The sequence below is a fragment of the Macrobrachium rosenbergii genome, chromosome 3 (assembly GCF_040412425.1).
Source record: "Macrobrachium rosenbergii isolate ZJJX-2024 chromosome 3, ASM4041242v1, whole genome shotgun sequence".
Lineage (NCBI taxonomy): Eukaryota > Metazoa > Arthropoda > Malacostraca > Decapoda > Palaemonidae > Macrobrachium > Macrobrachium rosenbergii.
In genome coordinates, this window is record NC_089743.1 from 16,283,698 (window position 1) to 16,300,153 (window position 16,456).

At 34.9% G+C, this 16,456-nt stretch overlaps 2 protein-coding genes across 15 annotated transcripts in view; one reads left to right on the plus strand and one right to left on the minus strand.

Annotated features, from left to right (window-relative positions):
- Positions 1–16,456, minus strand: part of LOC136852772 (anoctamin-8-like) — a 545,791-nt gene that overhangs the window by 70,393 nt on the left and 458,942 nt on the right. For all 14 annotated transcript variants that reach the window (XM_067127741.1, XM_067127678.1, XM_067127712.1 and 11 more), the window contains one exon: positions 4,155–4,315. In XM_067127741.1, coding sequence (XP_066983842.1) covers positions 4,155–4,315 — 161 coding nt within the window. The remainder of the gene's footprint in view (positions 1–4,154; positions 4,316–16,456) is intronic.
- The window catches only part of Ppox (protoporphyrinogen oxidase), a 600,782-nt gene that overhangs the window by 50,818 nt on the left and 533,508 nt on the right, over positions 1–16,456 (plus strand). The gene's annotated exons all lie outside the window — the stretch shown is intronic.

The following is a 16,456-nucleotide window of genomic DNA, read 5'->3' on the forward strand; positions in this document are numbered from 1 at the left end:
CTTTCGTCTGTATACTGAAATCAATCTTGTCCGATGGTAAATGGTTTTAATTTTTCATTTTATTTTTGTTTTTCTCTGCATTTAGTGTTGAGTTCCTCAGGTTTCTCTAGATCCTGACTAGTATCATATGCTACAGTGTTAGTGTTTGTGTGGAGGCTCATTTGTTTTAGGCAGATATGACAGAGTTTATACGCCTCATTGCATTCCCCTTTAGCTTTCAAGCATCTTCTCTTATCTCTAGTCATTAATGTAAACTTCAAGATAATAGAGTACCTTGTAAACTCTCAGTCAGTTGTAAATCTATGGACCTATTTTTCTTGGGAATTAACTATGAGGTCCTGTATTCTTGGCTAATTCCTGGTGTCAAGAAAGATATGTACTATCTATGGTATAGGAAAAGAGTTTGGCATATCCGAAATATATCCGCGTCTTCACTGTTCGGGAGAACCCATAGATATACCATCAGTCGTTAGCAGAGTTGAAGTCTAAGGTACAAATGAGCACGTCAGCAATTCAGGTGGCGAACATTTACCAAACCACATCTTCAGGAGAGGGAGGTGGGATGGTTAGTTAGCATAGGGCCTATAGACCCTTTTGGGAATTATCATCGATAGTAACAAATTATCAGCTTCCATAGATCCAGTGTCAGTCTGGAGCTTTTTAGCATGAAGTAGGTCTGTGTATTTGGTGGGAAGTTTTAGGAAGTAATTATTTTGGCAGCATGTGAAACTAAGATATAGTTCCCTAACCTGGCTGCTTTTTATTTGGTTGAGTTGATCAGGTAATATGGTATGCAGCGAACTAATTATCTGACTTTTGAGAGCTTGATTTTTGTGCTTTCATGGCTTCCGCGGCTTGCTTTTTTTTTTAGTCTGAAAATTGCTAAAGGACGTTAAAGTTAAGTATACCTTAGTTTTACCAGACCACTGAGCTGATTAACAGCTCTCCTAGGGCTAAAGGACGGGAAACTTGGGAGGTTCGGGGCTTTGGTTCGTCCGTTCATCACACACCTGACGAGGCAAGATGGAATTAACTGCCAGTTTATCATCTAATTGCTTAAGTTATTAGAATATTTCTAACTGGTGGGCCTTCTCAGGTGCCAGCTTCATTTTGCATAAGCTGGGTAGGCACTATTATTGTATCTAAGCTTATGTACCACGGCCTCCCATTTTCTTAAGTTGAGCATCCTTGCTGGATAATGTATTTATTACTATTTCATCATTGTTTGACAGTAATTGTACTTTCTTTTATATTGATATTTATTTAAAGACACTTTTAAGTTATATTTACTTATTTATATGTAAGAATACTTTTATGAAATTATTTAAATGCATGTACGTATTCATACATATACAGTATATTTGTATGTGGATGTAGGTCATGTGTCAATGTTTCCTATGAGAGAGTGTGTGGCTCCAAAAGGCTTTTGTCTACTGGATCTCGCAAAGTCTTTTGAAATGAGGTTGCTATCTGCGTTCTCTTTTCGACACTGGTTGCCACCCGCCATAGCTGACTAACCACCAGCAACTGAATCAACAGCTGAACTCAAATGCACTATGAGTTGCAGTAAAATATGCCTTTACCACCCAGGATTCGAACCTGGGCTCTCTTATCGGTGAGAAGAGACGTGCATATATATATATATATATATATATATATATATATATATATATAATTTATATTTATATATATTACATGTATATTATATTTATATATATATGTATATTATATATGTTATATTTATATATTATATATATATATATATATATATATATATATATATATATATATATATATATATATATATATATATATATATATATATATATTATATATATATATATATATATATATATATATATATATATATATATATATATATATATATATATATATACACTGCATATATATACATACATATGTAAAATATACATCTGTAAAGAGTAACATAACCGGATCATCCAATATAAACTGCGAGAGAGGGTCTTAAAGTATTGACGTTAACGTGATTCCACGAAAGGACGAATGGTCGTGGCATCGTTTCCGTCCAATCATGCCATCGATTCTCTTCAAACATTCAGCCCAGTTGACCGAATACATAATAGACATCTTGGTCAGTCAGTGTAAAGGGGGTTAGGCTTTAGGCTTCAGGCTACTGTTTGGGGAAGAAAGGAAATGAAGGAAAGGTAAATCAGGCTGGTCGGTCTTGTCCGAAGAAAGAAGTTGTATGGCCTTTTCTGGAGGAAGAGATGGGGGTCCCTTGGCCAAGGGCGTTGGGTGGTATCGTGATTATGAAGAAGGAGGTTGGCCGAATAATGTTCGTTGGTATCATGTGACGAAAGAAGTGAGGGGGATACTGTGTGACTGGTAAATTAGTGGGCCTCATTTCCAGAATAACTTTTTGTTGACCTCAGTTTTGTTGGTAAACGAGAGTGGTCGTAAATGAGGAGTATTGTTGGGTTATTGCATTTAGTGAAACTGACTTGATGAATAAATTGGGTGATCTCATTTGAAGCGTAATGCTGATTGATCGTATTTGATGAATAAAGCTGGTTGGCATGGCGTGATGAATGGATAATTGAACTTCTCTGAAAATAGATTAGTAATCTCATTTATTAAAATAAAAAAGCTTTTAATCGTTTCATTTGCTGAATAGAGTTGGGTGATTTCATTTGAGATTTGCTTGATCAGAAGCAACAAAACATCACCTCTTTCGTAATGCCGATGCTTTCAGTGGTGGGATGGTGGAATGATGGAATTCTGTGACTTGATTTGAAATCTGCATGAATGAGGAAATGGAAATGGTAACGTGTGTCGGTTATTATTATGAATTTTATTATTAGAAATAACAAAGGAAAGAAGTGGGACATGTAAGATGTATTTTGGAAGCATAAGTAATGGAAGATAAGAACGAAATCGTTTGTTCACTTTGCAATTTGCTTCAGTCAATGAAAAAGTTATGCTTTTTGTGTGAAGTGACTATTGTATATGCTACTCAGTATAACTTGGATGGGGTGCGTGTAACTGTTAGAGTAAGAAAAACGTGGAACTATGAATATGAGGTCAAAGACTTTCTCTGAAGCTTGGTTGATTAAGAAAATTACAGCCGTCAACGTCTCAATTTCCATAATTTTATTTACCATGCCACCAGAATAAAGGTTCCTTGGCTTTGAGAATTAGAGGGTGAGAAATGACCGGAAGGGGAAAAATAATATTTGAAATTTTGGGAAGGTTTCTTTTTTTTATTTTTTCTCTCAAATAATTTGTGATTTAAAATCCTTTTTAGTAGGGTTCTTTCTATCTCCGTTAACTCTCTCTCTCTCTCTCTCTCTCTCTCTCTCTCTCTCTCTCTCTCTCTCTCTCTCTCTCTCTCTCTCTGTGTGTGTGTGTCAAAGGTATCCGTTATCTAAAGGAATTTTTTTTTTTTTCAAAAAATACTGACACGGCTAATTTTGCTTGAGGAATACAAGCTGTGGCAGAAATAAAAAATAGAAATGCTGATCTTCATGATCTGGAGGATAAAAAATCACTGATAAATCATTGAATGTAGTCTTATAATAAAAACTGCAATAAACAAAGAGTAAAAAATGGTTGTATTTGGAAAGAGATCTTTAGAATACCAACCTGTGAATCGAGGGACGTCGGCTATTGTTACTTGTAACTCATAGCGCATTCAAATTTATAACGTTCTAAATAATGATCTCAGACGTGGTGTGTTCGGAAAAAGTTCTAGATTTATGACGGTGCGGTATGATCTATAGATAGAGACTCTTGACGTAGCATGATGTGCTTCTGTAGAAAGAATCCTGATAGCGTTTTGGATAGCACTTTAAAAAACAGTTCCCAATGCACTGGGATGGGTGACACTGGGAAATTCTTTACTGACCCAAATTGGAGAGATACACTGACTTACCACTCATAAAGAGTATTAACATTACCAACAGCATTAACCAAGAAGGAGAAAGAATACAGGTGACTTTGGCGGTACTTTCTGTTTCTTATTGCCATAAGAAGTATTCGCAACACTTTGTGTAACAGTTCTCTAGAATATCTGTAACTCGGTCTGCTTGGGTTATCATACTATTAATTATGATATGTCATATTTATAATGGTTAGTCATTTCTTTTAAAAGTGTTCGTGATACAAACGCTTACCCGTCGTAAGTGGCAGAGAGGTAGAGAGCGTAGGAGTTCGTGGCAGCGTGATTCTTAACACAGACTGTCAGTTCCGGCAACCTGGCTTTTAATCTCGCCAGCAGCCAGTGGAGTGTCGTTTCTCTTGTACCTGGCGCCATCACCACCACCACCTCGCAGTCCTGAAATGAGAAACTCTAATAGAAATTTGTTAAGGAATGGGTATTCAGTTTGGTTTCAGGTTTGAGTGATAATCCCTATTCATAATTGTCATAATCTAAAACGAACCCAATATCATTTTAGAACTATTGTGATTGGATACATGTCAAACCCTGTAACTCTTCAACGGAGCTCTGTCCCTTATCAATAGGCACGCTTTAGCATCTTTTTAAGTTTAACCCGGTTTTGCCTACCCTCCCCCCATTAGTATTTTAAACCAAAAACTATTTTTTTTAAGCATTCCTCCACGTCTTAATATGGATTAACATACACTATTTGAAAAGATTTAGAGGTAACGAAAGCATTGTATGAAGCACTGGCATAAGCCTGTGGTGAAAAACAAACAATATAATTTGTGGCGTTTCAGAGTTGAGGAAACAGTCGCGGCAACTTTCCAGATAATGTTGTTTATGATTAAGCTGTCATTATGACAGCATGGGCTTTTGCTCATAGAGCAGCCCGTAAAAAATATCAGAGAATTTTATGAATGATTTATCAAAGTAATTTACAAAGTAAATGGTTGCTTGGGTTTGATGAACAGTTGTAATTTGACTGCCTTGTAATATGCACGATCATTTCAATGCAGTGAATGTATAGTAATGTATTTTATTCGGCACATACAGTAGCCTACCTACTCATTCACTCACTATCCAGTGTTTACAGCGAATGCTAATGGCTATGAATTTATGCAAGGTTATACACGTAGATTTTTTGCACTTTTGTGGGAAGCCAGCAGCGGGAAACGAAGTAGAGGACTTTATGCCATATGAAAGGTGGAAGGCTGCAGGTATGAATGGGCATCAACCCAAGAAAAGTGGTGGGTGGTTTCGACCATGAAGCAAGCAGAAGGCAGAGAAGCAGCAACTAGAGTGACCTCTTTGGAGATTACAGTGTTAAACAGAATTTGTGGTTAATATTTTACGCTCTTATGATTCTTAAGAAGAACCCTTAATAGTTTCTTGTCATAACTGGAAGGGGGCTTCTATGTTACGATGTTAGAGGAATTTATTTCTGGTGATAGAAATTCATTTCTCGTCATAATGTGGTTCGGTTAAACAATAAACTGTAGGTCCCGTTGCTAGGTAACCAGTTGGTTCTTAGCCACGTAAAATAAGTCTAATCCTTCGGGCCAGCCCTAGGAGAGCTGTTAACCAGCTCAGTGGTTTGGTTAAACTAAGATATACTTAAGGAACTCATTATTCTGCTCTTGTTTACTCTCTTATATTTTAGTTTATGTTACCTTGTGTGAATTTCTCTCTTGCTTTTCAGTGACTTTATATTTAATGTCGCCATTGTTACATGCACTGCACACTATAAGCTCTCTCTCTCTCTCTCTCTCTCTCTCTCTCTCTCTCTCTCTCTCTCTCTCTCTCTCTCTCTCTCTCATATTACCGCTTGCAATGAACAGCTATCCTTTATGGTGTAAATTGGTCCTATGTTGCGATATGGTTATTTTGGGGATTGATGGAGAGTCCTTTTCCGGTAATGAAGGGCTAATCCTTTGGGGAATGGAGGTTGGGTCCTTTGTAAATCGAGGGCAAGTCCTTTGAGGAATAGAGGGCGCGTCTATTAGAGGAATGGTGGGCGTGTCCTACGGGAATAGGGGAAGGATTCCATTAAGAAATCAAAGGGTGGTCCTCCAAGGATGGTTAGCGATTCCTTTGAGAAATGGAAGGTAAGCACTGTGAGGATTGGAATGTGGGTCCTGCCGGAACGTGGGGCAAGTTCTCTTGAGTAATAAAAAGCTAGTCCAGCAGGAATGAAGGGAGGTATCTGTAGGAAATGGCGTGTTCCTCGCGTGGGAATTATTGGCTAGTCCTTTGCCAGATAAAGATAAGCCATCGAGATTTATCCTGAAGAGCCTCTGATTTATTCACGTCATTAAAGGGGACAGGGTACCATTAACACGAGTCTTCTATAAGTAGCGTAGTTATTATCTTGCGGTTGTGCTTTTCATCTGTCTGCTGGAATGTTGGATTGTGTTAAGAAAAGGATTACTGTACTTCATATTATTCTTTAGTTGCTGATTTCACATTGCGAACTTGGATTATGGAATTTCTGTTTGTTATTATTATTTCATTGATGGAGACCTTTTTTGTATCTTGGCTTATTTTTTCCTCTTAGTTATTCGCTAAATCTAAATCTACGTCAGGTCACTCCTCTGAGATCTGCCTGGACCCCAAATAAAAATAATTTTTGAAAATATTTTACCTGAATTTATCTTTAATGTGCCATATCGGAATGAATTCCATGATTGCTATGGTATTGTAAATCAAAATTCTGATTGAAATATGATTTTGCGAAAAATTTCATTATTTTCCCTTAACTAGCTCAATAATGAAGATTTTGTGATTATGAAAATAAATTTTCTGAAACAATGGGACCACACTGTTTCTTTAGGAAAAAAAAAATAGAGGTATTGAGCATGTAAAGTGTTTTAGCCGTTTTGGGGTCCAAAATAAAAATGTAAACACTGAAACATATTTTGATTTAACAAGGAACATTTTAGTGTAAACAACGTATCATTGTTAGGATGAATAATTCTGTTGAAGAAAGACTTGTTCGTCCAAACATATCCTTTGTCTGGCGATTTCCTCTGTGATTCATCAGGAGCTACCATGCTGAATTGACGATATTTGAAAAAGTGATTGACTAGGCATTCACAGCTATTTTGTAATAAGCTACTTTCTTTCTTTCATTTTCACACTTAATATGCATTATGTTATAAGTATGAAGTTTTTAAGTGCAATATTGAGAAGAAACTTTAACCTAACCAGTCTACGGGTCTTAGGAGGCCCCGAACAACGAATAACGCGTACAACGGTTCCCACAAGCTGGTGAGCTTTTGAGCAATCGGGCTAGCCAGTCCCATAACCTTTGTAACATTGGTGTAGAAGCTTCTGGGACCAGGGAAATCCAGCAGGTCTTTGTGTGGCCCTTGCATTTGCCAACGTTTATAAATTATTTTGTGGTAAAAAAAAATATCATCGAATACCCGCCCAGGTCTTGAATTAAGGCAAAATAAATGTTATATTCAAGATGTTTACTCGTAAGCCTCCGGTTATTTTTGGTAAAAACAGTAAGATACGTTTGTAAGATGTAACATTGTTCGAACGTGTAGCCACTTAGTTCACTGATATGACATAATGCAACATGATTGAATTTTGTGGTCTTTAGTCAGAGAGTTTACGGTTAATGTGCTGTTTTATTGGAATTATTTTCAAGCCACAACACCTTTGAGATTCACTTTTAAGACAGCTTGAAATAGAAGATACACTATGTTATAAGTCACAGTAAGTTCACTTGTTATCAAACGTACTGGTACGTTTTAAAGACATTATTCAGTTAGACAAGAGAATTCATTTCAGGGTCATGCCATCAGAATTACTATGTTATAAGGCACGTCACTGGACATGTCACTTTTTAGATATTTCCCTATAACTCATTTCCAAAATGACAATTCTTTTATGCGGAGGCTGACGAGATGGGTATCGCTGTGTAGGGCAGGAGGGCAGTTGAAGGACTCTCTGTTAAACTCGGCTGCAGGAGGAAGGTGGATGTGTCATGTCTCCCCTACCCTCCCGATCCTTTACCTACCCCGCCCCCACCCGGAGTTGGCAAACAAAAAAGAGCCACTCGGCTTTTTATTATTATAACACACACACACACACACACACACACACACACACATATATATATATATATATATATATATATATATATATATATATATATATATATATATATATAAATATACATATATAAAGATTTTTGGGAGTATTTTGGGTAGTTGAATTTAAAAAACATGATCTTATCTTATAACTTGTTTCTAATCTTCATGAGAAGCAAGAAGGGAGGTTGGAACTCGTAATATTTTTGTTAAGCCATGAAGAGAATTCCTATACAAACTAGGCCATCCGTGAAGTAATTTTCGGTTTGTTTTATCATGTAATAAATCTGGCTCTTTCACCCAGTATGAATTTGACACGTAATCTTTTGCTGAAATCGATTGACCAGTCATGTGGGAAACCGGGCCAATTAGAGCCATAAAGTCTGTGAGAGAACATGAATTGCTGTATGAGTCAATATCACATACCGCTGCATTTTGGTTATACTCACTGATGTTCATGATTATGTGGGGAACCATCGTTTTATACCGATATTCTCCCCCTCTGTGTTAACCCTGATTCTTTTAACATTACATCTTTTATGAGGCGGGTCTATCGCTACCTTTGTAATTAGTCCCATAAGCTTTTATTTTTTGTTAATATCAGGACTGGAGATGGTTATGGTCATTCATTTCATTCTGCCCATTATTTTTATTTTATAAACAGATGTAATAAAAAGACGCAAAATTAAAATATCAGTATTTATCCGTTAGTGAGAACTGGTACTATGGCTGACTCCTCTGAATACCTGAAAGCCTATTATCATTAACTTGTCGACACATTGCTATAATTACTAAAAGTAATAAATTATATTCACACCATACTGACATTGATAATGAGTAAACCTGGTATTAATCTGATCATTTGGAATGTACGCATAGTGCTATTGATTTCCGTTTTACCTCTAAAAGAGCTGATGTAGGTTGATATTCAATTAGGCAATTGCATTGGTTCACCAGTAAAATTTTCATTAACGATATATCCGGGAATGAAATTGAAAAAAAAATTACTCTTTACCTTGTAGTGCCCAAAGAGCTGATTTTGCATGTACAACCAAACACACCCACATCTGTGTGTGTATATATATATATATATATATATATATATATATATATATATATATATATATATATATATATATATTTATATATATATATATATACATATATGTGTTTCTGTGCTCATGTATATGTGTATATAGATATATGTATGTATATATATATATATATATATATATATATATATATATATATATATATATATATATATATATATATATATATATATATATATATATATATATATATATATATCTCACCAGTAAGCTATCTCCAATAGTATGGGATGACCCCAGGAACAAAATGCAAATAATTTTAAATTTTTTTTCTAATTTTTTTACTTAAATATGCACGTGTTTCTTCAGTAGGATTCAGTTAATGTAGCAATCTCTTCTTACATCTCTGCCCATGCTTTCATAAACTCTCGTTTTTCCAAACCTTTTTCAGAAAAATAGCTACCTTCCTTCCTTCACCCATTCTGTTATAGGTAAACCTTAACCCTCAAAATGTCATCGTGCTTTGCCATTGTCATAAATACCCGCATGCACCAACGGTCTTCTACCATTCATTAATTGCTTTTTATCATGGCTTCCACTTGCCTTGTGATCTTGATCCTCCTGCAAATTTTACTACTTGCAAACTCTTTCATCAGTCTCTGCATCTTTTATCTTTAACATTAACACTCTTGTCAGCTGTAAATAACAAGCACTTCCCACTCCATGCACGAACCCTTTTCTCTCCTCACTTCATTGATAAGAATGCTGAACAGTTAGGAAGAAGCATAACTATTGTCTCCGACCCCCGTTCATTACAAACCAGTAAGTCTCTCATTACAGTAATAAAAGATTCAATTCTCTGCCATCATAAGAACCTCAGTTACTATTAATAAATTACCTTGTCCACCACACGTTATCAATACACTCCACATGACAACTCCATCAATTCTACCTTTTGGGGGTCTAAGCGCGTGACATGCGCTTTTTTCCATTTAGTCTTAAACATCTCTCTGATTTTCATTATAACAAACACTTGATCTACACATTGCTGCCTTTATACGAATACTCACTGCTCTCTCACTATCAGTCCTTCTGTTATGTCTTATTTTCCCTTATGTTATTCCTCTGTCTTCCCTTATGTTATTCCATTCACTCTGTTATCTTCCTAATACAGAAGAGCATACAATGCTGTCACTTATTATTTTGGAAATGCTCCCTTACCTGGTCATCCCTTCGATATTGGAGTCATATATATACTGTATATGCATATATATATGTATATGTGTTTATATATATACATGTATATATATGCAGTGTCTATAAATTATATATATATATATATATATATATATATATATATATAATAAATAAATATATATATATATATATATATATATATATATATATATATATATATATATATATATATATATATATATATATATATATATAAAGGTGATTCATGGGTGCCGTGCTGAGTTCTCAGTGGTAAGGTACGTTTCACCTCCAGCCTACACCAGTCGGGCCCGGCTGTGAAGAGATACCAGTGGAAACAGCGAGTCGAAGATAGGGTATGGGGCTAGAAACCTCATCTGTAAAGTATTGCTGAGAATGCTTTCTCTCTTACGAAAATCCTGTCAGAGGGGGAAAAGGCGTATGTAATATATATATATATATATATATATATATATATATATATATATATATATATATATATATATATATATATATATATATATATATATATCTCACAAACTACCAAAAGAAAAAATGAAATTATAAGGTAGAAAACTCAAGGTAAGGCATCATCAAAATGACTTACACTCAGTGGTTGGAACTTACATTACCGTATATAAGTTAGGGGAGGGGGAGGAGGAACCCTAACCACTTATGTGATGGAGAGTAGTTGTCTAATTAACAAATCTTGTTAATCGCATGCAAATGGAATCACAGTTTTGCTATTAATACCCGAAAAACTATACGCCTGAAAGTCTATATATTTTACATAATCTGAAAAGTTAGATCAGTTATATACCTTCTTAGGCCGATATCCATACACTTATCAAATTGGATGTGTATGTAAATATTTTGTATTATTTTAGAAGAGAGAGAGAGAGAGAGAGAGAGAGAGAGAGAGAGAGAGAGAGAGAGGGAAAGTTTCTAAGTGGAAATATTTTACAGTTTAAAGTCTTCGGAGCAGTGACCACTTTTTTCCTCTCTTGGTTTCAGATTTATATGCAAATGTACTGAGACACTTTTGAATTTAGGACAACGGTCTTCTCGTAGGCTGAAAAAAAAGAGAAAAAGAAAACTTAAAATCTGAGAACACTTTTCTTGTATGTCACTTTAAAAACAGAAATGGGTGAAGCTACCCAGGCCTAAATATATTGATTTGACAGATATTGTTGTTCATTTTAAGAACGTTTCTTCAAGTTTTAGCGGAACTTCTAATTTGATATACGTCAGATTACGACAGTTTGCCGAGAATCTTAATCACACAGATTTATAATAGATGATATATTTTGATAGAATGATTTGTAGATAGTAAGTAAATGACTTTGTGGTATTCAGTGTAATTAATCCGCTTAATAGCACTGAATTCCGTTACTGACCTAAAAAAAAAAAATGGCATCGTTTTTACTGGGGAAATTTGTACCCGGTTATTATGACACCGTATTTATTTTACTGTTTGCTATTGCACTAGTTCTTTTTTAAACACAGAATGAGGTTAACACGATTTTTCTGTCGCTACGATTATCAAGATGTTTATTTTGGTTATTAAAGTTGTATGTATTTATGCTAGTAAAGTTACTGCTGAATCACTTGAATGATATTCATTATTGTTATTATGTATATATTGAGAAGAATTACAACTATAACGATATTTCATATTCATTTTGGACGTTTCTGCTCGCTAGATTTTAATGTATAGGATAATCCTACGTAAAAATAAAGGAGATTGCCATGTAAGGGAGGTCAGTGGAGAGAGAGAGAGAGAGAGAGAGAGAGAGAGAGAGAGAGAGAGAGAGAGAGAGAGAGAGAGAGAGAACTAATCCACGTGTAGGTGCACTTATCGAAGGTCAGGGGTTAGTGGATACATGTTGTATTTTATCTTGATTGGAAAAAACACATTAATTCTACTGCAAAGATTCGTTCGAATGACCCCTCAGGAATTCAAAATATTCGTAAAATCGCCACGTATTTAATTTCCCGAACACTATTGATTATACTCCATTCATTAAGTGGCCCTCTTCAGCTCTGTTGATTAATGTTGGATCCATTGGATCTCGTATATTTTTCAGTTGGGATCTGAGAACTTCATTTTCATTGATTGGGTATTTAAACAAATGTATTTGTCAAGTTACGTGATTGACAAACTAACAAAAATTTTGTATTGTAAAACGATTCAGAAAGGATAAATAGATACCTAAACAAAAACTGAAGTTAATAACGGAGAACGATCACGTCACAAAGGGAGCTGTGTACTTCATTGGAATTGAGGGAAACGAAATGAAAAAACAATTCCGGGAAGACGGAAGCAAAAACAGAATTCCCAAGCCTGTTGGAAACAGCTATCAAATTGACAGGCAGCTGAAGGGAGCGGGTACTTTCTCCTTGACTCAGCAGATCTCTAACTGTATGGATGCTATTCTCTGAAGGAATAGTGTCCATAGGAAGGAGGCAGCAACGCCAGTTGCGTCGGAAAGAAGGCAGTTTAACGGTAACTGAGAAGCGGTGAGATTGTTTTGGGTGTCTTCGATACTGAGGTTAGTGGGAAAAGTAAATTTGATACACGAAGACCTGTAAAGGATATAAATATTTTTGACATAGGCATGTTTCGCAGTACAATGCATTATGGATTCTTTCGCTGTTGTTTCATTGCTTTACAACCTGTTTACGCCTGCCAATTTATAAATGTGCTCATAATTCGTATTTGTAACTGTTGCAAAGAAAAAACGCTTTCATCGCATTACCAGATTCCACAGTGCATTTTCTTGTGTAAATTCAGTTGAATTCCACACATGCCTTTCTCAACATAATCATAGTCTGGTTGCAGAAGTGCGTTTGTCTCGTTTTGAATGTGATTGTATTTCACGTAACCGTGTCATTTATGACAAGAATAATCCAAAACCGCAAAAACTTTAAAATGTCATTTCTTTCAAGGAAATCTTGAAAAACATTTCTATTATAATTTCAATACTTCAACAAGTTGGTCATATTGAAACTAAACGTTAAAAAGAGAGAAAAAAAATGAAATTTTGAGGTCTCCGGGATATGACTTGGTAGCCATAAATTACGGAGCTAATGAGAGCTTTCTGAATATTAATGAGGATGCTTAGGGATAAATTACAATAAAAAAAATCTTCTTGTAACTTTTATCTTAATTAGGAAAGAGGTTCTAGTGGGGGTCGTTTCAATTTCTTCCCTAATTTACTTTACTTCGGAGAAGCCATCGACCTCGAATTTTATCTTTATTGTTTTTAGTGTTATTGGTTTCACTTTGTAAAATTTCATATTTTTAAACTCTAAGGTAGTCGAAGTTAGGTTGAGCTTGAGAGAAACAGTTTTCGTTCCTAATATTTCTAAATATATTTAAATATATATATTAAATATATTTATATATATATATATATATATATATATATATATATATATATATATATATATACATACTGTATATTTATACAGTATGTATATTTGCAAAAGAATGTTGAACTTATAACATTTATATATATATATATATATATATATATATATATATATATATATATATATATATATATATATCTATATGTATATATAATACATATCTATATGTATGTATGTGTACATTATATATATATATATATATATATATATATATATATATATATATATATATATATATATATATGTGTGTGTGTGTGTGTGTGTGTGTGTGTTAAAGTATTTTATTATTTGCGAATAAAAATACATGGTATGGGGCTGCAATCACCCTGTCCGGTCTTCTGATGACTCACATCATGTAGGGCTCTTGTGCCATATAGGGGGGATTTCTTCCCCCAAATAATCAAGAGCCCTGCACTGAGCTCTCGTTAGGCTTGAGGTATGTTATAACTGCTACCTAAACCATTGGCATCCCGTAGGGGGATAGTGCCGTCAGTGCACCTCACATGGTGTACTTTGGGCATTACCGAAGGCTGTTTGCAGCCTCCCTTCGGCCCCTAGCCGCATTCACTTTTTAGCGTTTTACTTATCAACATTCCTGCTTCCTTGTTCAATCTCGCTGGCCAGCCTCTCAAACTTCCTCATTTTACTCTTAAACGCTGAGTAACAGAAAGTGTCCCAGTGCTCGGCTTGACAGCCTAATTTTCGTAAATCCATCATTAAACCACTGACACTTCGTGAGGCAAACTGGTAATACTGCGTACTTCCAAGTACTTCCAAGCCAGAAGAAGCCCACAGTAAGGAGGCTGACTTGGCAATGCTCATAGAAGTTTTATGCACAGGATGTTCAGTCACGATTCAGTAATTTAGGCATGAATGTGGTAGTGATCGTGGTCCTTTCCTTCATTGGAAGCCACCTATGTTAGGAAAACGGATATATATATATATATATATATATATATATATATATATATATATATATATATATGTGTGTGTGTGTGTGTGTGTGTATTATTTATATATATATATATATATATATATATATATATATATATTTATATATATATATATATATATATATATATATATATATATATATATATATATATATATATATATATATATATATATATATATATATATAATATATATATAAGGCATACATACGGATAAAATAATACATCCCAAAAGACTAGCTGAAAACTGGAAGGTTAACACTTTCTGAGTTAACCCCTCGAAGGGAAAAAGTATCCTCTTCGCTATACGTGATATAAAACCCATCCAGTGGCTGGGAGCAGTGGGTCTGCATTGATATTTCAAAAATCAATAGTCTTGGGAATTTGAACGTGTGTGCAATTTATTCAGAATAAAACAAATGCACGATCAGTTCTTTTGTTTAAAGGTGGAGAGTAGGATTTTTGGCACTTAGTGAGACAATGGCTTAGGGGCGGTGGTAGCAGCGATGTGCAGGACGAAGAATGATTCCGTGTGGGGTAGCTGAAGGGTAGCGCTGTTATGTCATGATATCTCTGGGGGTGGATGTATGAGTACAAATGAGTCAATTCAAGGGTAGTATGGGTGACAATGATCGTGACAAAAGAAAAAAAAAAACTCTAATACTAAGCATTTGTAGTCCATGACTGGAGAAGGATAAGAGTGAAATCGAACCTTTTTGGAAAAGTTGAAATCCGTGCCTGGCTGGTTTGGTGAACATGAAATAGTGCTTGTTTAGCTGATGCAAAGGCAAAGGTAGGTGGCCGAGGTTAGATGGCATTGTTGATAGGTATTGAATTTCTGAAGTAAATATATTTCCTCTGGAAATTTATTTGGGTTGGTGTTTGATAGTTTAGAAAGATGGAATGGCGAGGAAAAAGTTTGCCAGCTTTCTTGCACTTAATTTCATTAATAGGCGACTGAGGCGAACAGTTTGCTAAGCTTTTTCTCAGCTGGTGTAAGAAAGTTAATGAGATTAATATTTTTCTTTTTCGAGAGAAAAAGGATGACTTGGGGAATTTATTACTTTCAGATGATTTCAATTTGCTCTTGAATCATGCAGCCTGATTTTTTATTTGTTTACGAATTAATCAAGTCATAAAGTATGCATAGTACATATCTTATTTTATTGTTTCTTTAATAATTTTTTTCTAAAATCTGGGTACTCTTCATTCTCTCATCTAAACTGCTTACTGCTTTTGATATAGTGTCTCGTTAACAGTTGTATTCTTGCTTCATTATCTTCTGCAATATCTTTGCCTTTTTCTTATCTCCAACAATATCATTTCTATTGCAGCACCTCCATCAATTATATTTTTATATCTCAAAGTAATCTGCGGCAATATTTTGAAGAACTGAAAAGCAACCGCAGTGACTTTTTTTCCCATGTATCATTTTACTGTATTATCTCTACCTATTGAAATTTGGATATCAAATCACCATCAGTTATATTTATGCTATATTAATCCAATTACAACTTCATGTGCTTCGTCTCTGACAGTTATATCTTTATTACATTTTATGCTTTAATAGTATTTGTTTTGTCATCGACTATTATAACATCCTTCGCCTTCTTATCACAATACCTTTTTTTTTTCATTACTATCAATTACAGCATCTTCATGTGCATCATATCCTGCCTCCACATTGGCATCTCGGCCAAAGTTGGGAACGTTGGCTCGATTAAGGCAACGCGTCCCGACGTTTGGAAACTCATTAGCTCACCTGACTAAGTTCAACAG